The 26,960-nt window shown below is 36.5% G+C and overlaps 2 protein-coding genes across 4 annotated transcripts in view; one reads left to right on the top strand and one right to left on the bottom strand.

Annotated features, from left to right (window-relative positions):
- The window catches only part of LOC116847694 (alpha-(1,3)-fucosyltransferase C), a 60,271-nt gene extending 58,169 nt beyond the window's left edge, over positions 1–2,102 (top strand). For all 3 annotated transcript variants that reach the window (XM_032823096.1, XM_032823180.1, XM_032823009.1), the window contains one exon: positions 1,586–2,102. In XM_032823096.1, coding sequence (XP_032678987.1) covers positions 1,586–1,946 — 361 coding nt within the window. In that variant the 3' untranslated portion in view covers positions 1,947–2,102. The remainder of the gene's footprint in view (positions 1–1,585) is intronic.
- Positions 1–26,960, bottom strand: part of LOC116847839 (lachesin-like) — a 549,068-nt gene that overhangs the window by 232,174 nt on the left and 289,934 nt on the right. The window lies entirely within an intron of this gene.

Raw genomic sequence — 26,960 nt, 5'->3', positions numbered from 1 at the left:
GAGAGAGAGAGAGAGACAGAGAGAGAGAGAGAGAGAGAGAGAGAGAGAGAGAGAGAGAGAGAGAGAGAGAGAAAGGGGGAGGGAGAAAGGAGTAAAGACAATTTAACTATCTATCCAGCGAAGTCGAGCGTTTTCCCTTGATGGTCGCGCGAGCAACTTCTCACTCACCGTTCTCGCCAACGGTGCTCCTTGCGAAGTCGCGGAGTAAACGGTTCGGTGCCGTGAATCAGGTGTTTGAATGCCGAGGCGCCATTGGAAAAGAGCGGAAAATCGACGTGGACAAGACGTCTCATCGACTCGTTTCTTGCATTGGAAATGTCGCCAGGAATAAAACAGCCTATTCTTGGAATCCTTTCTCGCGAAACTAAAATTATCCCCTTCGTCGTCGTGGCTTTTGAGTGACAGTCACTTAGTAATGTCCGAATTGGTACGCTTCAAGATTGACCTTTCCGGCGTCGTTGCATTATCTATAGGGCGATCGAGCACCGTGGCCTATTCTCGATTCATGCGTAAATCGCGACGGCTGCATCGCGTCACGCGGCATTGATGTTTAATAATAGACACAAAGTCATCGTTAGACTACCGGCAACCGTTCAGCAACTGAAATATTGTCGTCATGATGGAGCCGATATGACGATAATTTCAACAAATTTACCGTTGTTTGCGAATTGCACGAAGCACGCAAACGAAGCGTAATGATAAACCGTGCGCATCCCACTTTCCAGATTTTAGAGAAGACCCTAGTTTTTTTTTTAATTTAGCAACAACTTTACTAGTCAATTTGTGAAGGTCTCTTATGAATGGCATTCATATTTAACAAATAGAATAACCAAGTAGAAATATGAAAAAAAATGATAAAATTTGTCTCAAATAACATTTAAATGTAATATGAAAATCTGAGTGTAACTTTTAGTAAATTTGTTGCTGCATTAATGGAATAAAAAATTTACATTATATTATGATTAAATTCAATGATTATATTATGATTAAATTCAATGCGGATCAAATGATTAAATCGATATAGTATATTTGCCTCATAAATGTAATTTAAAAAAATTGTAAAGTTTCCATTGTTGATTATTTCTATATATGACGGCGAATAAATATTCGCGCTCAATTTTTCACTCTTTTGTCAACATGATTGTTTGCCATACGAGGATCCAACGGGTTGTTCGGTTCTTTAGCCAGCACTTGAATAGCACTTAGCCCGCATTCGAGACCTTATTGGCGCAATATAACATGATAAAGCACTAAGGATGCACACACGCGTTATTATTATCAAATTTAACGTTTTAATCGCGTCATCTTTATCGCAGCCTTACGCGGAGGAGTCTCACTCTTCTGTCTATTTCAACTTCACGCGAACTTTAGACCGCGTTTTTGTTCCAAAAAACAAACGTTGCTTAATTCAATTTTTTGGCCCTGTTGCATTTCGATTTGTCATTTTAATCTCGAGGCAAATTCATGTTAATTTTACCTCACTTCGCGCTTGTCATCGCGCATTTTTATTGTCAACGCGCGACTGAAAGCGCGACGAAATACTATCAAGCAATAATGGGACTCTCTCTTATCGATATTCCCGCAGGTATAATGTCGTACCGGTGGTTTACGGGGGCGCCAACTACAGTCAGTTTGCACCGCCGAATTCCTACGTGAATGCCTTGGACTTTGAGAGTCCGAAGGAGCTCGCCGCGTACTTGAAATATCTCTCCAAGGATCTGCGACGGTATCAAAGCTTCCTACAATGGAAGAAATATTATCGAGTCGGATCCAGCACGAAACGGGCGGTTTGTGCTCTCTGCGAGGCGCTACATAAACGGAAAAGCCCGAAAAGATACCATGCCCTGTCGCGCTGGTACGCGAAGGACAAATGTCCGATTCAAACGCTGCTGAGTGATGCCAACGACGTTTACGCGACGAAATTAACGCTGACGAGTCGCGCATAAAGACCGAATTGGGCACGAGTTGCAGGAGCTTAAATAGCGCGTCCGAATGATACGCTACGCAGCACCGTGGAACCGATTATACACAGATGTCGGTAGTCATAAGTAGTCATAATTCCGTGATAAAAAGTATACCGAATATATGTGTGAGGAGTGAAACCAGTTTCGATTATTGCCTACCTTAACTTGCCTCTTTTGCGTCTCTTCGAACACACGGAAAGACAAGAAGTCTGATTGCATTAACGTGCACTGAGAGAAACAATATCTAGCAACTGTGAGAAATAAAAATTACTTATTTAGTAGATATTCTAATATAACATATTTACCAATATAAATGAATATATTGCGATAATAAATATACATACTAATATAAATAAAATATATTAATATTTATACTAAATAAATATACTAAAATATTTTTCTGCTAAGAAAATATGCATTTCCATGAAACATTAACTTTTCATGAAATCAATTGTTTATTTTCTTTAAATAGAGAAGAATTTAGATTCAAGTGAATATATTATGAATGCCCAACGAAACAAATATTATTCGTTTTTTTAAATATTTTTTCTCTCAGTATGACAATGACATAACCAAATTACATTTTTCGTTGAAGGAAACAGATTTTCTGGTTTTTATGAAACAAATTTAGTTCTAATGAACCAGAAGTATTGTTTCCTTCATCCAAGACGCATTCATCGTGCATTATCACATTAATTCAATCAATCTTTTTCTCTGTGCAGGATCAGATTTTAGTATACGAATAATTCCAGTATACGAATAAAAACAAATATACGCATATATAAATTAAAATTTGTATGTGCGTTACGTGTCTCTAATAATTTGATCAATCACTGTATATATATGTAGAAGAGACCGAGTCTAGATGGCCGCAGGAATATTTTACTCATATGTTCCTTTAGTACTCTTATCTTGGAATAGCATAAAAAATCGCGGAATGTTCCTTTTAGGACATAGATACTTTTCCCCGAATTCCAAAATCGAAATAATGTTATAGTTAAAAAATATTAAAAAATTGATTTAGTAATAGCAAAGCTTAAAAATTTTTAACCTTACGAAAATTTGTATTAACATTCACCGTTGTGAGTGAACAAAGTTAAGCGACGTGTTATTAATTAGAATGAAGTTTCTTGCAAGTTTGATACGTTTTGGATAATAAAAGCAATTTTCATTGGTAAACTGATTGAAATAAAATATATGGACGGACGAGGTAAAGTTGGCCCACAATTAAGGGTCGAAGAAAGGGTTGTGAAAACCTGCCGTGGAAATCCCGAAACTACTAATCACAGGATAAGTTTTATACATGTCTTTTTTGTCTTTTTTCTGCGCTATTGGGCAATTAAACCCGGTACTAGGGCAAGATGGCCACGTTACATGTTTGTATTTTGATTATTACAAAACAATATATACGATTAATATATACGATTAACAGAATCATTGACGGACATTAGCGCCCATGAGGAAGGCTGCCTCTATCATGTAGGTACAATCAGTCATAACAGTGTGTCAGTTGTCTGAGAAGTTCGAAATTCTGAAATATGGGGCATCTAGACCCGCTCTCCCCTATGTGTAAGGGAAAATAAGCCGACCCACTGTGATCACTTGTCCAATAATGCGAACATTCCGGGGACTATAATAGCGTAAGTGATCACATAACTTCGACGTCTGATTTATGCATCGATGATAGGTCATTAGACTGAGGTTGTGTAGCACGTCGATGTATTGACTACTCGCTTGATTAGTTAAGATCAAAGTAGCCAAGCTCCATCACACTGACGCCGACGTACTGTACGCCAAGAGTTTGAGGCGCGCGCGGGTGTACGTGATATACTAATCATGCGATGTCCACAAAGGAAGGTGGCTTTCTAAGATCATGCATTTAATATCATCGAATTACAGCGGTGTTTAACGTAGACGCAAAACGAACGCGCGTATCTCGCATAAAAGACTGACACGTTGGCCGTGACACGTTATTGTCAATGAGTAAAAGACATTTCTCGCGGTATTCTCGTTTGTATGTAATTGAATTTCGCTTCTGTGTAACTATAAATAATAGCGGTAATAATTCTAGTACAATATTTATCTAGATAGATAGTCAACTAAACAAGAGAAAGAAACAAGTGACAAGCATGTATACGCATTTGCATCGTAACAAATCAAGATAAGGTATCGATCACTGCGCTACCACTTGTCGTTCATGACTATTTAAAAAGCCTGTTGTCTGTGTACTTTCGCAGTATTTTTTTACAGCGTATTCGTCTACCTCAAAACCCGGTGGCCCAATATTACGAAATCGTGAAGCGAAAGCCGTTTCTATCTGAGGTTTATCGAAGCGAAGCTACTTTGAAGAGATGGGTGATATAGGCATAAGTTAAGAAATTTTATAATTTTTCTACGAACCTAATGTGAAAGCCGTTATTTTATTTTTTACGCGCTAAATGTTACTTATTTTATAAACAGTATTCAGGACTGAGAAGATTAGTATTAAAGCTGTATAGAGCTGACTATACGTCGCGAATCAGGATGCGCGGTTCGCCGCGCAAACATTACAATTGCGCATACAACCAGTATGAAAAGTCGTATTTTATTACATTATTATTCGATACCTGTAATGAATTCTTTGCTCTTGCGCAATACTTCAGCTAGTGAGCTGCAAAGCAAACCTCTGTTCGATCTTCACGCTACAAATAAATAAATCGTCGCATTTTTATAAACCGGCTCGCACAGACATTACATTCTTGTAAATCACTGACACCATTCTTATGTTTCATTAGTTCATGTAATATGTCAGGATTATCAATGTCAATAAATTATATATTAACTGTTAGACTATAGTCGGATTATTTTAACATGCGGATGAATTGTATATTGATTAGAGAACTAAAGGTGAATTATCGAACGTTATAAGATGGCATTGTGGATTAACAAAGTAGATTAAGACTGAGAGATAATGATATATCTAATATAATTCTAACGGGAGGATAATATAAAATATTTGGTCGCGTATCTCGGTAAAAGAATCATAAACATATAATATAAATAATAGTTTCCTCTCCCATTCCCAAATATTTATGTCGCGATTGCGTTTGATTTTACGAGAAAAAATCGCCACGTTTTCAAAAAAAAAACTCATGGAGATCAATATTATAAAAGGGATGCTATATTCGATGACTTTATCGACAAAATACTGACATTTTTCTGCAAAGTATACGTTTTTTTTATTGCACAAAATTATTAATGCTTCTACACAATGAAAGTACGTGTAAAAGTGAATTGAGGCATTGCTCGATATATGATGGAAACGATATCAAAATTTCAAAATTGACATCTGGAACTATAAAATAGCGTAAATATTTGCTTGATGTAAAAGTTCTGTACTGAGAGAAAAAAAATCTAAAAAATAATAAATATTTATTTGGTCAGTACTAGTAACATATTTATTTAAATCCAGTTTTATTTTATTTATATAGAATAAATAATTGCTTTTTTCATAAAAAGATTAAGTTTTCTTAAAGTTTTGAGAAAATGTATATTTTTTTATTTGAAAAAGATTTTATATTACTATAGAAAGAAAGATAAATGTTTTATATACACACACACATACATATAATATCTACCGAATAAACGTTGACTATTTCTTAGATATTTTTTTGTCAGTGTGCATATCGAGCGTGTATTTATTGCGCTTAGAAAATTTTCAAAGAACATTACTACGTCTTTACAACTTAATTTGGAAGCTTAAAAGCATACAAAACATTTGCAAAAACATTTCTATATTATATATATTTATTATTTTATATTATATTTCTATATTATATTTAAAGATTATGTTTACCGCCAAATATGGTAAAACAAAACAGCATACGTTTATATAAGATCAAAATGTATAAAAAATACAAAGAGAATAATGTTATATCATATTAGTGCTCATCTGACATAACGTTATATCAATCACCTCTTTATTATCGACATTTTGCAAATTCGTCATCCACTTTAACATCTCCTCAAGTCGTTGACAATTTACTCGTAATCGTGCAAATTCATTCAATTCTCAACTGCAACGGTTGTATTTAACTGCAATAATCCTGATAAACGGTTCTGACGTTGCGTTATCGCGTTAACTTGTGAATAGCTTGTAACAAAAGCGGCATGAAAGGTTCACAAACCTACAAACTTTAATCCTTTCATAGGTATTAGTAACAAATAATGGAATAGCATGCTTAATCCGGCAATTCTCTGCCTCTCCCTTTCCCTCTTTCTCTTGCCATTCTATTTTTTATTGAACACTGTGACTCTCTAATCGAACACCAGAGCATTAGTAAAACTCTGCTTCACCCTATTCTCTCGGATCTTTGACAGGTAATATTTCCTATGTGTAGACTATATATCCACGGACTTGCTGACTTTAGAAAGAGATTTTCGCGAGCGCTCCTTCACTTATTGATCCGTGGCCATAAATGTCTTGATTGTTTACTTGGCACTGTATGAGAGATGGTACGCTTGCGCTCGAAGGAAAGAGGAACTTCACCGAGAAGTAACGAGATTAAACAAGTCCGCTGCTCTGTGTTGCTCGAGTTTCTTCGCTCGTCTAATGAAGAAAGCTTCTATTTCCGTTACTTCCTGTCTACACGTATGGCGCCCAATTAAATTGCGATCTATTATATCTGGTCCCATTTGTTCGCTTATTTTATATATATTTTATAAATTCTGCCTATAACATGTAACTGTGTGGGGCTATACATCACCTCTAAAGTTGCATTTTGAAACGAAATTTCGGCGACAATCTTCCATCGATATTTGGCTCAAACAATGACTGTTATTATTAGACTCTTAAAACATTTAGCTTAATGCGCTCCGCATTCGTCTCTCGAATTGACTCCCGAGATTCTCACCGAGGCTAAAAGATGAAATTTTCTCAGGTGAATTCCTCGCGTGCTCTATTCTCACGTCACTTGTCGGCGACGACACCGCGCGACGTTGCTACACGGGAGGTCGCCTAAATCGCGAGCTTCATCGTCGGGGAACGAGATGTCGAAAGAGAAGACCGCTTGACACACGTCACCCGAGCGACTGCTCCGGGATTAAAGAGCTTTAGTGTATTTCAGCGGAATTGAATAGAGCTCGCACAGGATCGTCTATCGTCCATCCTAGAGAAGAAGCCGGTACCAGGAGAGACCGTAACTTCCAAGCACCAATTAGGGATTCCAATGTCGCACTTGGTAATTTGGTCTACTGAGATGATACGCGAACGTCGACGTATGAATATCTGGACGCGATATCCTACAAAAAAAAAGATCTAAAAAAGAAATTTGTACGAAAAGAAGAAATTGTGGAGTCACAATTTTATTTCTACTATTGATCTATTAACACCTATATAGATTGTATTCCGTTTCACTCATATACACATATTTTTTATAGTATACGTAACATGAATTATAGATAAATGCACGCATATGTGTGAAACGGAACACATATTTTGAAGAATTAGTATATGTTTAATACATATGAAAACTTGAATCCTCAGTGCTTTTAAATGATAGAGAACGCACGAAATACCATGTGTAAATTCTAAAGATTTCTTGGCAATGCCAAGTAGGTCAAATGGAATAAAAAGAGGCTGATATAGACTTCAGAATATCAAAGTAAGCATTAAATAGAATATTAAGGTCAAAGGTAGGATCAAAATTTCGACTTGGGATCCTTCTTTAGGTTAAAGTCCCGAGTCGAAATTTTTCCTTTACTTTCAAGACCCAAACCTTCTAATAACCGTATATTCTGAAGGATCTATGTATACTTAATACACATGGAAAACCAAATCACACTTAGCGCCTTTAAATGACAAAATGTACAAAATGCTACAGATCCTAAAAAAAAACCTTTGGCAATGCTATTATGTTAAATAGAATTAAAAGAAGTTGATATGGATTTTTTAGAGTATCAAAGTAAGTGTTAAATTGAGATCGAAAGTAAACCTTTAGAAGATCTGTTATTAGAAGAAATTTGGTAGGAAAATTTAGAAGCAGATTTAATAAATAATTTGGTATAAAATTTCGGTTCGGGTAGCTATAAAGGGGAAGTTGTAGTATTTCAGATATTTCCGTCATTGCTTCTTCAGATATATTCAGCTGGCTTTATAGGAACTTGCGTCAATTGGAACATTTACAACTACCTAAAGAAGCATCTATGAATTAATTTGCAACGTCAATTTATTGTAAATTACATACTACTGTGTCCAAAAAGTAAGACCAGTTTTCAATTTAAATCGCGCGGGTAAACCGCACATCATAAATATTTTTTTTTTTTAAGTTGGCAGCATTGTGACAGACATCTGTGACAAATTTCATGTCAAAACATTCATTACTTTTTGCTTTACGCTTGGTTTTGTACGACGCTAAAAGTGCATTCAGCGATTTTTACAATGTCTAATTATATTGAGCAAAGAAGTTGCATTAAATTTTGCGGAATGAAATTTCGGGTGCAGAAACGTTCAGGATGTCGCAGAAAGCCTTCGGGGACCATACTTTGTCGGGAAGGAATGTTTACAAGTGGTATAAACAGTTCAAAAAAGGTCGTGAAAGTATTGAAGACGAAGAGCATTCCGGACGACCATCAACCTCTACCGATGAACAACACGTCAAGAAAATCGAAGAACTTATGCTTGCTAATCAACAAAGAGTATTATTTGAGTGTTATGCGTCGTTTGCGTGAAGCTATTCGCAAGAAAAGGCCAGAATTGTGGGTAGACAATTCTTGGTTTTTGCATCACGATAATGCACCTTCTCACACTGCACTCGTTCTTCGTGACTTTTTCGCCAAAAATTCGATCCATATCGTTCCACAACCACCATATTCGCCTGATTTAGCACCGTGTGACTTCTGGCTATTCCCGAAACTCAAAAGACCACTGCGGGGAAATCGTTTTGAGACGATAGAAGAGATACAACGTGAATCGCTACGCGCTCTGAAAGCCATCCCGGAGGGCGACTTTAATTCTCGTTTCGAGGACTGGAAAATACGTTGGCATAAGTGTATTGTGTCGGGAGGGGATTACTTTGAAGGCGACGAAATAGATTTGGAAGAATAAATAAATATTTTTTGAAATAAATAAAAACTGGTCTTACTTTTTGGACACAGTAGTATGTTTTGTAAGAAGTAGCTACGTGTGTGTCGAATGATCCAAAGTACTGCAACTTCCTCTTTGCTGCTAATTAAAGCTTTCCTCTTATAAAATTCTCCGTCCAGATATTCTTGTGCGAACGCTCACGTGAGCGCTTCGCGCAAGAGCACGTGTCACTTGGCGCATAAAGCCGCGTGCGAACCAGGAATGCGTTCCAGGTGCGTTCGCGCTCACCGTCAGAGGAGAGGCCGGGAACGCTCCTCATAAAACTCCATCGGATAAGCGAACGCCCCCCGGCGAATCATCTCGGACCCGTGTAGGTTCTTAATAGAGGAAACTTCGCTTCTCCTTTGTGCCACGGCGCGGCACGATAAGATAATCGTATCCTACCGGGATGATAATCGAATCACAATAAACCGGACCAAGGTGCCGTCTAAGTTACCGGCGTAGATATTACCAATGATAGTTCGCGCGGAACTTACAGGAATCGGCGAAGTACGCGTACAAGCGCACGCGGGGGCTGCGCTTCACTGTGCTAGACGGTTACACACCGCCGCGGTAGTTCGTATTGTAAAAGTACTTGGCTGCAACTTGGAGCATCGAGCAACCATTCCGGTAGGTTGTAACAACCTCCAAGTCCTCCTCAAAGTTCATCGTGGCGGCAATTTCTTGTCACGAGTGTCGTAAACTCGTTGTCGTCTCTCTCTTTCCTCTTCCCTCTCCCCTCGTCTTATCCTTCCTCTCTTTTTCTCCAAACCAGTCATATATTTACACGAAACACAATGTTCTCGAGCGGATACGTTAGCAATACCGACACCACGATCAAATTGTAAATTTGCAATCGAAATCACACCGGTATAATTTTAGTTTTCAAGCTTCGAAATTGAGAATCTGCTATATCTCTCGAAAGTTTTCTAGTAAGTTTGGAATTTCAATCGCGAATATTTCAATTAATCCTTGTCGACTATCATATTTTTTATTAGGATACACCCACACACAAATCTAGGTATGTCAACTTTAAAATACTATATAACTTTGTTAAAAATCAATATTTTTAAACATACATTTTTTTATAGAATAGAATAAATACAATTTTTTTTAATAGAAATAGAAGAGTCTCAGCTATAAGATATAATAATGTAATAAAATAAAAGTCTACAAACAAATTTGCACGATATATTTAGCAATTCTCCTATATAATTTTTCCTTTATGAAAATTGATAAGCGCAATTAAATATTCGTTCGGATACAAGATCCAAGATCCACAGATCCAACACGGCACGCGGAGGCTTAAGCGCTTACAAAGTTTTGCTTAAAATGTAATATAACGCTTGATAATAAGAAAAAAGTGCGCGATGCGTGAGAGTACTGGAACAATCGACAAGAAGTGTAAACACATTCCCTTCCATCGCAAATAGTCGTTGCTCATGGATGAGCGCCAGGCGATCACACAGTCAAAACATTCGAGACCTTCAAGTTTATCTTGATGCCTTGCGAATTTTTCCGGACGTTTCCATTCAGTTCCGGACCGGCGAGCAACACGCATACCGCGGATCACGTGTATTCATTTGTTGTAAATTGTTTTTCTACACAAACAAAACATTCGCAACTTTCAAGGCGGTCGAGTCTACCTGTGCCTCGCGGACTCTTCCGGATGTTTCCATTCAGTTCCGGGCTAGCGAACAAGACACATACCACGGACTATGTGTGTGTCGGTGGATTTCTTTTTATTATTTCTCTCGGGTGATTTTGAACTTTTCGTGATTTCAAAGTTTTGAGATCCTTAATTAATCTCTTGCCGGTATCGCGTTATTTAACACGCGTGTGTCTTTGATTGAATCGTATCTACGCGAGTGTCAGTGTCAATACCATGATGGAGCAACCAGGATGTTAGGACGAGAAACTAGGATAAAGAACGCGGAACGCCGAGATGGAGAAGGGCAACGATATGTATATTTTCAAGGTATGCAAATTAATTATTATACCAAAAGTTTGCGACCGAGTTACCGAGAATAAAGAAATATCCGAGTCGAAATTTAGCCTGGCATTCATAATTTTTCATCGTTCGACCTATATATTATTATAGCTTCATTGACTTCTAGTTGATCAAATCTGTACTTCTTATGTTATTTAAGAAATATTCATTAATCCGAACAATTGAGAAACGGTCTATGAATAAGAGTCTGTAATTGATTATGTTGTCAATCAAAAATCTTAAATAGTTTACAACTCTATGAATACTGGCCTTGGAATATAAATTCCGTGCAAATGTTAATTTCCACGTTCAATAATGCTTTTTTGCCGCGAATTCTTTTAATAAATATATATGCAGATTTCTCTTCATTACTATTCATTTTAAAAAATATAATGCAAAATATACCAAATTTATATTTGCTTCGAGTTAGAAAGAATGCAATAGTTTATGTAAATCCAAAAGAATTTCATATTTCACCACAAAAAATTTTCGGGCATATCACTTAAGAGGTTAGAAAAAAGAAAAAAAAGAAAAGAAAAATTAGGAAGAGATGAGATTAAGTGTTCTTCTTTTACCCATTTACCTATTTATCCATTTACACATTAATCCTTATTAAATAATTCAACATACAAATCTACTTATCCTATCTAAAAATCTATATAAATTTCATATAATCAGAGTTAAAACAAAGCATGATGATTCTTGATTGGTCCGCATCCCTATTTTTATACTGACAAGTAACACTACCCAAGTGCCACACGCCGATCTTCTTGAAACTTTGCACACATGTAGTATATCGAAAAACATTAGACACGTATTTTTTTATTTTTGCCAACAAGGCATTTTAAGGTTAAAAAACGCATTCGAAAATTTAACATTCTATAGCACAATGATAACTAACGCTACTCCTGAGCGTCATTTCTTTTACAGCTTTTACGGCATTACTCTATTATAATTTCATTGTCCTCTAGATTAATATAACTGATGCCAATATCGTAATCATGGGTCTAAAAAACTGACTTTGAATAAAGTCTTTGCAATGTCTGCGATTTCGGTCCGCCATTTTGAATCTCGCAAAACTAATGTCAAAATCATAATTAGCGACTTCAGAAACATTCAGATAATGAAATTATAATAGAGTAATGTCGTAAAAGCTGTAAAGGAATGACGCTTAGGAGTAGCATTAGTTATCATGGTGCTATAGAGTGTTTTTCGAATGCGTTTTCTAACCTTAAAATGCCTTGTTAGCCAAAATAAAAAAATACGTGTCTATTGTTTTTCGATGTATCACATGTGTGCAGTTTCAAGAAGATCGGCGTGTGGCACTTGGGTAGTGTTACTTGTGAGAGAAATGACCCGATAAAAAATTAACAAACGGATATTTCCGATTAAAATGTCGATAAATTTTTATATCCAACCAGGAAACATCCGATAAGAAATATCAGATAATATTAATCGGATATCCTAATGGAATATAAAAATTCATCGGTAACTTTGATCGGAAATATCTGTTAGTTAATTTTTCATCGGATAATTTCTGTCTATATACAGGAGGAGATACATCGGGGGGGAGTTCGTTAGTCCTCTAAGATCCCCTTAAGATAAGTGCTAAGGTAAGTAATGAAGACGTCGCTTATAATTCATATTTCAATCTCACAAGTTTTTAAATCGCTGAATAACGTACATAAGAGCAATATTACATGGAATGTTCCATGATTTATCGATTATTCGTGGCCTCAAAATAATATGTGACTCATTCGTATTTGACTCTTCTTGCGCGCGCGCGTTTCATATTTCTTTCTCGACTCGTGACATTTTTAATATGCGTTGTTACCTGTATTCAAGGGAGGAATATTCGAAAAAAGAGAAGGGAACGAGCTTTGCTAAATAATTTCCTAGTGAATTTGAACTATATCAAAGTTGGTTATAGTTATGTGAGAATGATCCAACCTATAAAATTATGATTTATGAGTTTTTGTTTTACCAATAGGTAGGTCATATTTATCTTCCTATAAGAAAACGAAAAAGATTCAAACTTTATGGACTTCTAAAAATAATTGAAAAATAGTTTTTATTTTCTACTAGTTGCAACTTTTTTACTAATTGTCCTTTTTATCCATTTCTTAAGGGTTAAAGTTGTCAATGAATATTAAAGAAAAGAAAATTGAGTATGCTTGACTTCTTGAACGCGATTGCGAAAAATGTCAGTATTATCTATACTTTTTAAATTATGCATCAAATATTCATCTTCATTTTCGAAACATACTCCATGTGAGCTGGATCATTCTTGCATAACAATAATTAATGTAATATAAATTATTATAGAGATAGTAAATTTGACGATCTATCTAATATACAATATAAAAATTTAAAATAATTACAATAATTTGATAAAAAAATCAAACATAATTATTTGATCGTAATTTCGGTTATAGTTATGTATAGTATGTATAATGCAAGATTACAACAATTTTATTGTAATTTATTACAATTTTATTTTAGTTTTTACTACAATACTTTCTTCATACAAAAATAAAATCCTATTAAAAAATATTTTGTAATAAAAAAAAACCAATATTAAATAATATCGAAAAGTAAGTAAAATAATTAAAAATAAATAAGAAGCTTAAATATATTAAATAATTCTTAAACGAATGCCTCGAACTTCTTTAACACAGAAGCAGTAGTAAACGACAGTAGACAACCATCTGCAGCATGAAGGTAGGTCAATAGCTTCATTCCAAGTACATCTCATTGTACATCTCAAGACCCCTCATTGACTCTTCAAGTTCGACAGAATTTGCAGGGTCAATGTAGAATCCAAATTTCGACTCGGGTAAGTACTCTCAACAAGTCCTTCTTTAAGTCTTCCCATGGAGAAGAAACGACAATAAATTACAATTTGTAGAATCAAAGCAGCGCAACAAATGCGTTATCTCCTTCACTGTATTCAAGTCTGACGATATTTGTAGGGTTAACGCGGAATCTAAATTTCGACTCGGGGAAGAAAGAGCTCGAACGCGGGACAATGACTGGCATATTTATTCATGAACCGTGTGTTTATTCATGACGAAGGAAACGCGACATCCTCGACGTAGGGTACATTTTTCAGTGTTTATAACATCGGATATATCGAACTAGTCGGGATTAAACTGATTTTGTTGATTTATAGATACAGATATACGTAAATATCTTGCTTAGAAATTTATGCATCGGTGAGCATCTAAAAGAAGATGTTTATTTCCTGCGGCGTATTAATATATGATACGCTCCGTAGTGAAAGATTGATCATATATTTATATTCGATTATATATTCATTGTTGTTTAACAACGCGCGGCTTCGGAGATTGGTAATTCAATTCGATTCCTTTAACGCGCCATCGCAAATCTTTTGCTCGGGTTGGTCGGTTCGCAGTGAGAAGAGATCGACGCTGACAGCGCGTAATCCGAAACTTCGTAATTTTTGCCTCATAATTTCGAGTCTTTCTCTCTCTCTCGAGCATGTACGTCGCGCGTAAATACATTTTCACGGGATAGTTACTACACATATTTCAAGCGTGATCGTTAATTTCGCCCGCTCACTCTCTAATATATTACGAGATAAAACGTTAGCAATTAACTAAATGCTACGATACGACAGCAATAATTTCGCGTTGCGTTGATTTTATGCGTCTCTCATTGTGCTCCATTTTATGATAACGTAATAATATCCGAACTCTCTTCGCCTCCCTCGCAATTCCACAATCGCCGAGACCAATTGCAATTTGTTCAGTTGAAATTTACCTTCACGGATCCGGAGATATTACGAACTTGTGATTTTTTCTTTCCTTCTCATAACAGCGCGATCAATTAGCCATTGAATCGTCAAATCAATGAAAGAAATTGTTCTTTTCTTGCTCTATTTCCAAATAGAAGCCGCAAGACTTCTGGGAATCGCAATCATGGATCTTTTCTTCTAATGCGTATTCGTGAAAAGTGAGCACTATCAAGTACTTACCACACTAAGAGAAAAAAATATTTAAGAAATAAGAAGTATTTACTCGGGGGTGGAGTGTCAATAATATATTATACTGATATAAAATATTTTTTCAACTAAGAAAATATGAATTTGCTTAAAACATCAGCTTTTTATAAACACGATTGTTTATTCTATTTAACACTCGTAATAGAAAATTTCAAATTTAATTAAATATGTTATTAATGCCCATCGAAACAATATTTCTTACTTTTTAGATATTTTTTTCTTTCTGTGTAGTTAGAAAATTTTCGCTTGTTACGAGTTCACACTAAGGGACAAATTTACAATCGAAAGTCTGGTTTCAACTCAACCATGTGCAGTTCGCGACACCGGTCGGTCGGTCGGTTGGTAAAGATACCCGCGGACAAATCATTTTCACGGGGGTGGAAAACTTAGTTTCCGATCTCCCGCGACGCAGAAATTCTGTCGCGCAATCCCGCGCGCGGAGTGTTGAGGCTGTGAGCGATAAATACGAGGGTCGAAAGTGGGAAAGCAACGGCTCGAATCGAGCCGGATGGATATAAAAAGAAATTACTAGCCTCTCAGACGCACTTGGACCTTCGAACGATACCTCGTGTTCATTCCCTTCTCTCCCCCCCCCCCCCCTCTCTCTCTCTCTCTCTCTCTCTCTCTCTCTCTTTCTCCTCCTTTTTTTTTCTTTTTCGTCCTTTCGTCTCCTCCGTCTCATTCTCTTCCTTGCGCGATATGCTCTCACTATTTCTCGGCACCCATTCTCTCTTTTATTCCAGGTTTATCTGCCACCCCTCTGTCCCCTTTCCTCCTTCTTTTCCCCCAAGACTGCTCGGACTATTTCCCGATTCCGCTGCTCCACACTCGTAACTTGAATTATAGATGTTCTTCACAGTCTGCCGCAACTCACAGCAGTCCTGCCTCCGTTCCTTCCGATTCGGGAAGGACAGCTGGAGACATTATTTGCATACACGAGCGCGAACAAGAGTAGAAATTAGACTTTTTACCGCGATCCGCAGTTTTCATGGGACTCGGCAGCGTGATCGCCGGGAAGCATCATCGCCAACTACTTTTGTTTCGCGCGTAACTCGAGCTATCGTCGGATATCCCGTAGTACTGATACGAGCAAAGTCAATCGGGGGTAATATCGTGACAACTAGAAACTTTCGACGAAACATGGTTGCGATTAAGGGGATGCCGGACATGAAAACTTTACCCACATAACATTGACTTTTTTGCAAAGTTTACGTCTTGTTACTTGCACAGAATTACAAACGCTTTTACACAACAAAAGTGCATGCAAAAATTAATTGAAGCATTACTCAATATATGACGAACACGAAAAAAAATATGTTTAAATTTTGAGCTGTCAGTTAGTGCAATATTTGTTTAATATAAACATTCTGTAGGTTGTACATATCAAAACTGTGGATGCTGCAAGCAAGAAAATTTCAAAGATCACTACTACATTTTCAGAATTTATTTTTGATATCAAAAAAGATACAAAAAGTTTGCAGAAAAGTTTATGATTACATGCGGTTAGATTTTCCGACAACTATGATAAAGCAAAATAAAGAATATATATATATATATATATATATATATATATATATATATATATATATATATATAGTTTCTTTAGAGTCGACGTAACTGTTTATCGCGACGATAATAACTAAACAAAGACAAAGAAATTGTAAAGAAAACATCATAACGATACGCTCAAGTTGCTTTTCTACGCGTAATAGCAATAATTAAATAATAACCGAATAAATTAAATAATAATCGAATAAAGAAGTAATAATACTCTAATATTAAATAATAGTGATAATAATATCTGTTCGACAATCATCCTCGAATGATAATATCCGTGAATGGATAATAACGAAATAACGATGATCGAATAATCAGTAATAACAATGAATAACAATAACTGGGCAACGGCAATAATAATTGATTAAAGACAAGGTAAAGAAATTGTCGTAACGGCACGCAAGAGTTGCTTTCCTATGCATAACAGCAATAATTTAATAATAACCGAATAAATTGAATAATAATCGAATAAAGAAATAATAATACTCGAATATCTTAAATGGTAATGATAATAATATCTGCTCGACAATCGTGTGATAATATCCGTGAGTGGATAATAAGAAATAATGATGATCGAATAATCGGTAATAACAATACCTGGATAACAAACAAAAACTCTAGGCTCAACAAACAAAGGCTAGGTAAACCGACTGTCGTAACGTCCCGCTCGGGCCGTTGAGTGGCGCCGAGGGGGAAGGGGGCGCGCAGCCGGGTTCTGTAAACACGCGTGCGTGAGCACATCACACCATAACACTATCAACCGTCGAAGCGAACGCATTGGTAGTTGCGAGCTTTATCGCGACAGGTAATTACCGTTTCATTTACTTTTTTACTTGTTAGATAGAGAAATCGCGATCGAGTTCTTCAGTGCCGATCAAATATTATCATCATCCATTTATATTATTCGAGTATTATTACTTCTTTATTCGATTGTCATTTAATTATTTTTATTGCGTATTGAGAAGCAACTCGAGCGTGCCGTTACGACGATTTCCTTACTTCATCTTGTTATCGTGTGTAATTAATTGATACTATCAGATATTATTATATGGTTGTCGATTAGATAATAATATCATCATCCATTAATTAATCAGGTATTATTATTTCTTTATTTAGCTATGATTTAATTATTTCTTATTGCGCATTGAAAAGGAACTCGAGCGTGCCGTTATGATAATTTCTTTTCCTCGTTTTGCTGTCGCGTGTAACTAATTCATATTAAATTATTAAATTACTAAATTAAATTAAATTTCTGTCACAGAGATCCAATAGAGCAGGCGCAATCACGCGGCGCTAGGGGATGCGATGCCTGGGGGGTGCCGCGCCGAAGAATTCGGCTCGGGCCTGTTTGAGTCAATTCGAAGGTGACCTTTAATAATTTGTACTTATAATTGGAAATCCGACAAAACTGAAAATTTTCTTGTTTGGAATCGAGTTCCGTAGTGCTTTCAACGTCTTATAACTAATTAACACTAAATTCAATGTGTTTTCTTGTTGCAGAGACGAGCACTGGACTCTAAGGGGATGTTGTGCCGGAGGATCCGGCTCGGGCCTGGCAGAGTTGGCGCAAAGGTGAGTTTCACTAATTTTAATTCATATAATCATTTTAATTCAGTCATTTTAATAATAATCCCGATAATTCCGATAAAATTGGAAATTCTCTTTGTTTGAAATTGAGTTCTTTAATGCTTCCACTGTCGTGTGTAATACTAAATTAAATCTGCTTTCTGTTGCTTTCTGTTGCAGAGACAAAACAGACAACCAGCCAACTCTTAGGAGCTGCTGCGTCGGAGGATCTGGCTCGGGCTAAGCGGGGTTAGCTCGAAGGTGAGTTTCATTAATTAACATTTTTAATTAAAAATCCGACAATATTAATAATTCTCTTTTTCGAAATTGGGATAATTTGAATCGAATCAAAGATCGCGTTAAATCGTAATTACACGCGGGGAGAATTTTTTCTGAGTAACATCACCACTTGAAAAATTTTAATTTGTTCTGATTAAGAGATTTATTTGCAATGTCGAGAAAAAGAAAAGTGGAATATTCCAAGTGTGAATGCATTCCGAAAAATTTTTCCAGCGTGAAAAATATCGCGTTTATTTTTTTTAGTCCTTCAAACTTCTTCACTCAAATCGTCATCAGTTCACGAATCTAATCGGTGAAATGTAATTTTTGTGTTCCAGAAACGAAAGCAGAATGTGGCTACCCTGATCGGCAGTTTGGTGAGTCAAAATAAGAAACATATTGATAATAGAAAGAAAAGAAGTCTTTCGATGTAGTGCATGGTTATCGAATCAATGCGATTTACTTTGCTGTAGTTGTAGTATGTGTACGTGCCGTCCGATAAAAATCATACTGCTCGAAACAATTGGAAGATCGTTTTTTCAAATAATAATATTAGTGTTAATGCATATTTTACATAAATTTGGCAAATAAATTTTTAAATATTTTTTTCCCAATGTATATACATTTAGAAATTGATTAACTTAGATTATTGATTGGTCGACGATTTTTGTCGGAGGAAATTTTTATTAATTAAACTCCAACACTATCTGGTAGATGATTAAAATATTGAGTATACGTTCTAAACATTCAAAATTTTGTAAAATTATTTAGTTTTCTTGAATGCGATCTTCCAGGTGTTTCGAGCAGTGCGCCAACAGGCAAAGAGATTGCGCCAACGCGCAAAGGGATTGCGCCACAGAAAATACGCAATCACATCGCGCCGTCATAGATATTCCGCCACTCGTTAATTTTCTCAATTTTTTCTCTCGCCTGAGCTTGAATCGTGATTACATTTTATAAAGGAGAGTTCGTGCTTCGTTATTAAGCAAAATTCGATATCGTGCGGCATCTGCGCGAAATGATCTAACGTGATTACATATACTGCTCGCAAAATTAATTTCACAATTGTCGGAAAATTTTCAGGTTTCAATTTTTCACTTAGAGTTAGAGTTTTCTAATGTAGGACACAAATATAGACAATGTTAGGGAGCGTTGATCCTTCGCGAAAAACGCGATGTACACAAGTCAGACATGCAAGCAGTGCTGCAGAAATGTGCCTGTGTACGCCGCAACGTGCGAGGAGAAATGTCCCCTCCATGCGCCTTCTCCTAACGTACACAATGCTGCAGCGTGCACGAGCACATTTTTGCAGCACTGCATGTGAGCAGTTATTCGTTTACTTACGCGGCGCGCGACAAGTTTCATCGAACGAAAACAGACATCTAACGCGCTAACATTTTTTCGCGTGAATTTTGAACAGAATCTTTATCTATATCGTCACAATTTTCATAGTTTTTGATTTCTCATTCACACTCGTGTTTGTGATTATTAATTTGATAGGTTTGCGAATTTCACCGTATCGTATTTGCGAAAGAGTCGCGAGTGAACTTCGCAGAAATATTGCGGAGTTGTTATCTGCAAAAGTATTGCGGAATTGTCTTCGCAAAAGTATTGCGGAGCTGTTATCCGCAAAAATATTGCGGAATTGTCTTCGCAAAAGTATTGCGGAGCTGTTATCCGCAAAAACATTGCGGAATTGTCCTCACAAAAGTATTACGGAGTTGTCATCCGCAAAAATATTGCGGAGTTGTATTGCAGCCTACTACGCTGCACCATCGAAACGTTACATTAGGGGTATTCCGTGTCGTACGTGAAAATTACTCGCACAGATTACTTTGCCCACGCATCGAGAGATTTCGCGAGATCAGCCTTCCCGTTGCGTGTTCCCTCGCGGATTCCGTTTTCTTCATAAGCGATTCACATCGCGTGTGTATCAAAGCGTTACACTACATCTCGATCGGACCGTTGCTGAATTCGTCGCACATACTCGTCGTTTACCCGAAAGGCCGATATTTCCTCAAAGACGCAGTTCGCGATATTTCATACGCAATTCGCAACTCGGAGTGTTTCCCTCAAGAAAGACGGGATTGTTCGTGAAACTTCCGTTAGATTACCGTGGTCGGGAGTGAATTACAGGCGACGTGGGACGCGAGGACCATTGCAGTGTCAGATGCAGCGACAGGATGGCTGGTGGACCCTGGACATCGTGGGACGACGCGCAATGGTGAGCGCTCAATTTAGACGCTCATATAGTAGACACAAAGCGTCACTTTATGTAGATTGCATGCACGTAGATGTAAATCGCATTGGGTCCGACGGGAAGTAAAGTAAGAATTGGAATTTGCAATTCGCCGGAGTTACGTAAGAATGATCCAACCAAAGAATTTAGCTCTGAGATTTTCACAATAGTTCAACGAGTCAAACATTTCCATTTCTTTAAGAGTACTGACTAGCTCAATTCTTAGTAAAATGTGCAAAAACATGCGACTGGTGAGAAATAAAAAAACTGTTTCTTAATTCATTTCAAGCATCTATAAGGATTGAATTTTTTTATTTGGAATAAAAAGTTGTGAATGGAGTATCCATTGATATGCTTCTAATTTTTTAATTGGATCATTCTTGCATAACAATGGCAAATTGAAATTTTGACTCGGTAGGCTTCCTTCTCGTCGGATTATTTCTTGATGATACATTAAACTGATATATTTCAACATGTTATATTTATATATTCTTTATATGTTATATATGCTTTTTTATGCTCTAAATATGTTTTATATATACCCAATTTATGCTCTATATATACTATTTGATTAATATACTTTATAACTTGTTATGTCGTATTATATACAACATACTGTCTCTTCGGAGATATTTTCTTATGCATACGCGTTTGTTATTGACAAGATAACAAATTAAATTTCGATAAATTAAAGACAACAAATTAAATTATTAAGCCGAGACTCAAAACAAAATGTTACAATTTCTCACTAAATTATTAAGCCGAGATTCGAACCGATGTATTTTAAGGTTCTGTTAAATTATTAAGCCGAGATTTAACCGAAATGTTTTGTGTTTCCCCTAAATTATTAAGCCGAGATTCGAGCCGATAAGTTTTGTGTTTCCGCAAAATTATTAAACCGAGTTAGTTAAGCCTGGGATAATTTTTTGAAGTTTCTTAAAGAAATTTTCGCGTTTGCAAAAATGTATTTTTGAAAATGATGTGAAGTGTGCGTATTTCGCTCTGCATCGTCTCTTGGATGACAATGTGCCTTAATGTCATTCTACTCTCTCAGTAACACGCCCAGAATCTTGAAAATAACTTCCCAATATCCTAAAGTCGCGCTCATAACGTTAGATCCATCGTAGCATTCGCAGTTAAAAAGTTATATTTTCGAAATTGATGTCAGGTGTGCTTCTTTCGTGTTGCATCATCTCCTAGGTGACAATGTATGTTTGTATCACTCCACTCCCTCAGCACGCCCAGAATCTTGAAAATAATTTCCCAATATCCCAAAGCCGCGCTCATAACGTTAGATCCATCGTAGCAGTATATTCGGATTCTCGCGCATACGCAGGACCTTATATCTATCCTATGTATAGACCGAAAGTCGGTCATGTTACTGCAGGTTAGGTAATGTAATGTTAGCATATAGAGCACACTCTGGGATAGTTGCAATATAAATAGATAGATGCAATATAGATTAATCTGTAATATTCCCACATTTTTTCATTATTTTTAAAATATAGACAATACATACTTGAGAAACGTCGTTTCTATCGATCATGATATATCGTCGAAAAATAGTTCTCCTATCCCGATCCCGACTTACATGTCAGCTGCGCGCGATGCAGGGAAATTATAAAGAGTGCAGACGTGGAGCCCTAGACGGGACGCGACTCATCTGTTGCAACGTAAATGCGATACGAGTTAGTCGCGCTTCAAATTTAGTCCGATACGAGTTGCGAGTTCTTATATAAATGTAGTCGGGGGTTTCCGCGAGCAGCCGCTGACGAAACTTTTCTATAACAAGAGGTCTTTGCACGGAACTCCCGCGGCGCTCTCTGGGCTGTAGCTCGACCGTGAGGATGCGTATCCGAGGTAAAATTCTCTCTTAGGCGGCTTGCGCGATAACCCCGGCACGATAACCCCCACATACACGATCGCTCGAAGAATCAATTCGAATTAAATGAGAAGCAGAAACGAGCTTGTTTCGATTAATCACATTATTGAGCTTAGGCGGATTGCAACCGGCAAGCGTTGTTGTGTCGCGAATAATCGCGCTTAACAGTATAAATGCATGATACCTCCTCCTGTTCCTCCACCTCCCCCTCCTCCTCCTCTTCCCCGTGATGCACGTGTGTGCGCAAATTTATTTCTCAGGATGTAAATTGATTTGTTGTATCCCGCATTGCTGGCGCTGCGTAATTACCTTTGCTAAATTATGTGGATTAATTCGTTGTTGTTGGATCTCGCGCGAAACGACGCGCTAATATCGCGTCATGTATATGTGTGCGTATGTGTGTGTGCGCGCACAATGAATAAACCGTGGATTCGCGTCGAGATACGCGTGTACACGGGCTCGCGGTTTGCGTTTAAAACGAGAGGATTAAAGTTCAACAGTTACATGGGCCATGCGTCCCGCCTTCTTACAGCAGATCCTTACTAACCTCAGAAAGGTAGCGTGAGCAACTTTTATTATTATTATTAAAGCTTTATTCAACGCTCCGGAGAAAACTCCCTCAAGTGATTCGTATATGAGTTTTATTTTACTATCGGATGCCTTAATTCTGGCAAAATAGTAATAACTTGCAATACGATTAATGTAGGGATCATTTTTTATTCACTCAATTACATACGAAAAAATACACACTGAATTCAAGTAAACTTGTTTCAAATATTTCATAAGTGTATATTTCATATTTATTTTATATTTCATATTTGCACATCTATCATAAATGCGTCATAAGGATCAAATTTGTTAAATTTATTTATATTTAATTTATAATATTTAATTTATTAAACTCATTCTCTCTCTCTCTCTCTCTAAATTCTAGTAAGTTTAACATTTTAATCAGGAATATTAAATTAAAAGAAAAATTTGGTTTGCTTTCTACACAGAGTCGAGTTCACTTTATCTTCGATAAAATTTTATAATATTCTCGCAAAGAGAATGTATTTGAGTACATGATAATGAGCTTTTCTCAAACTTATGATGAATGTATTCTAAGTTTGTTATTAAGAAACTATTGTTTGTTGAAGATAATCATCATTTAAGAGAAGGAAAGCGAACTGAGTAGTCATTTTTCTTAGCGCTAAAATGATATTTTTCTGTGTGTACAACATTTTATGAAAAAGCAGTAGTATATCCATTCAAATGGCTAATTGCAATACCGTTGCGATTAATTATTTATTTATTATAAGAGAATATTAATGTCAACAAAAGATTGCATGAGCTGGAACATTTTCTTAGTCTTAGGAGGATGCCAAAATAGATGACAAACTCCAAAAATGTCGATAACGTAGAAGCGATCGTCAAAATGTGAAATAAGCACCAACACGATCACGCTACCTTTTTCATATTTCTTGTACGTTTAGTTACCGAACGGTTTGCATACATTCTTCCCAATAATGTTGCAACATTTCAAATTGTCACAATTGAGAGATATTACTGACGCAGTGGCGTAACAATTATTTATGAAATGGAGTGAAATGACAATGTATGAAACACCGACATCTCGAATTGTAATGGTGGATTCAAGAAGCACGTATTTTTTATTACATTTTTATTTATCAAATAAGAGTATAACAAAACATCAATACTTACATCGTGTCATTTCGACTCCTGTCAAAATCGATTACTATGCAAACGCGTCAACAGTATATCTCAATTATTACAACTTGGAACGTTGCAACTTTATCAGAGAAAATAATGCAAATCGTTTAGCAAGTGAATATATAGATTTTATATATAAATGTGCGCGACTCTGTTTTACCATATTCAACGGAAAACACAGTTACGCATATACAGAGAATAATAGCTCTGTTCGCCTCAAATATCTCTGTTGCTTCAAACAATATTGAAGAATATTGTCGATAAAAAAGTTTTATGATCTCGAAGGAGACGGAGCGCAATGACGCACAATTATTCTTTTATAAGTGAAGATGCATGAGAGATTTCAAAATCACCTTGAGTTTTTTAAATGGTACTATATGGGTTTTTCCAATATACATCAATTCCGTTCAGTGGCGTAGCCAGAAAAAGTTTCGAGGAGGGACTGCACTTTTTATTTTTGACGAAAAAAAAGGTCACTTGAATAAATTTTTCTCACACTTAGCGTAACCCAGAAAATTAATTTCGGGGAGGTTGCAGTCCCCTCAACCCCACCCCCTGACTACGCCACTGATTCCATTGATCATTCTGCAAAAGTACCAAAACAAAATTATTAAAAAATGAGTACTTTCCGAAATATTTTTTGCTTTATTCTGATACTTTCAAAAAACAAAATATGAAATATTTCGGAAACTATTCACTATTCGATAACCTAACCTTTTGTAAATAGAATGACGAGAAGAATCGATCGGTGATATTAATCTTCACAATGGCATAAATAAATTTGCAAAATGCAACGAAATTTTGTTTGATTCTTTATGTTTTTTTTTTTTATAGCAACTAATTTTATCCGTTATTCCACGTAGAAAATTATCAAGGTAAGGTTATCAAAAAGTTAATATTAAATAAGATATTTTATATCTTTCTTATATACTGGAAAGTATCAGATTATATAAAAAAAAATATCTCTCGAAAAATATTCACACATACTTTTTGATATTACCTAAGTACTTTTACACGCAGAATGATCGGACGAAATGCTTTGTGTTAAAAGAATCATGTGATCTCGTTTAAGAATTTTAAAGTGACCTTGACATATATATTCTATATACCTCCACTTACAAAAGAATCATTGTTAGTACATTACGTCTCTTTCGAAACCATCAAACTTTTGTAGGTACTATTTTCTTGTATCGTTCGAAATGGCGAAAATAGCAGAATGGACAGAGTTATTGCCCCACTCTGTATATAAATCTTTCTGTAAACTTTTCGTATATTTTTAAACTTCTAAACTCAGTTGTAAAAGTGCAACAATGTTCTTTGAAGTTTTCCTTAACGGGGCAAACACACTCGATATACAAAACTTTTGTATCAGGCAAATATTTACCGCCAATTGACAACTGCATGTGTCAGTATCGAAATTTTTTATCATTTTTACCGCATATTAAGCAACATTCAAATTCACTTTTGCACATCTACTTTCGCCGAGTGTCAAAGCATTTGTAATTCTGCGCAATCAATGAACGTAAACTTTGCAGAAAAATGTCGGCAGGATAAAAATACCAATATCTGGACACGAATAACACTGGTATCTAACTCTGGACATTCTTATTGTTTTGTGGTCCTTAAATATGAATATGTAAACTTTCAACTTGGAGAATATATATACGTACATTGAATACATACATATATTCTACATATTGCAAGTTTAACTATTCGTATTTAAAAACCAAAGCAACAAGAATTTACAGAATTAGATACCAGTGTTATTAGCACGTCCAAACATTGGTACTTTTACCTTACTTGGTCGACAAAGTTTTCGGCCGTCCCCTTAAGGCCCCCCAGAACGAGTAAAAGTTCCTCACGCTAACCTTCCTCAGATTAAGAGCGCATTATTAATATATTACGCGGCGAACGATGCGGATAATGTCGCGACGTTTTCGTCGCACGCACGGACGCGTGCAGGACGATGCGCAGCGGGCGCGAAGACGCGGGTGTGTGAGGGGTATGAACTTTATAAATTCAGTATGCACAACTCTCTCTCCCGCGGCGCCGTTGTCTGTTGTTTCGCGCCGGCTCGGCCGCGCGCGTCCCGGCGTTGTATATCACACGGAATATTTTGGGCAAATTGATATTTATAGTCCCCACGTGCGTTAGTTCCGAATTGAATTTGCGCATAAATGCTGAAAATTTCTCGGTTCCCCGTGTTTCCAATTTCGCGTAAGCGCAGCTGTACCGCGCCCGCTCGCACATATGTCGCGTTTCATTCGACCGAGCCTAAACGTATACTTCGCGTTCTGCACGCATCCGGAAACTGGAATATCGTTGGTGGAGCGCGCGCTTCGCGGTACACGGTGTCGTTTAGCGGAGGAATTTATTTAATCAGTGGCGCATCAACGATAAACGTCAAGGCTGTCATGCGCGATTATTCTCGCACATCGCGCCGTTGACGAGGAGAGGAAGGAAAAACGCAAGTTTGTGAAAAATTCTCCGAAACCTGCATAAGATGATCGAATCTTAATTTCGGAATATCAACCAGAAAAAATCGGTGTTTTTTATGAATACATAAGATTACAAAATACCTTGTAATAATTAACATATATATATATATATATATATATATATATATATATATATATATATATAT

This window comes from Odontomachus brunneus, unplaced genomic scaffold (genome assembly GCF_010583005.1).
Source record: "Odontomachus brunneus isolate Ranch 3 - 2012 unplaced genomic scaffold, Obru_v1 Obru_scaffold_001, whole genome shotgun sequence".
Taxonomy (NCBI): Eukaryota; Metazoa; Arthropoda; class Insecta; order Hymenoptera; family Formicidae; genus Odontomachus; species Odontomachus brunneus.
Note: the sequence above shows the minus strand (reverse complement) of the source record. Positions and strands in the feature narration are given on the sequence as shown.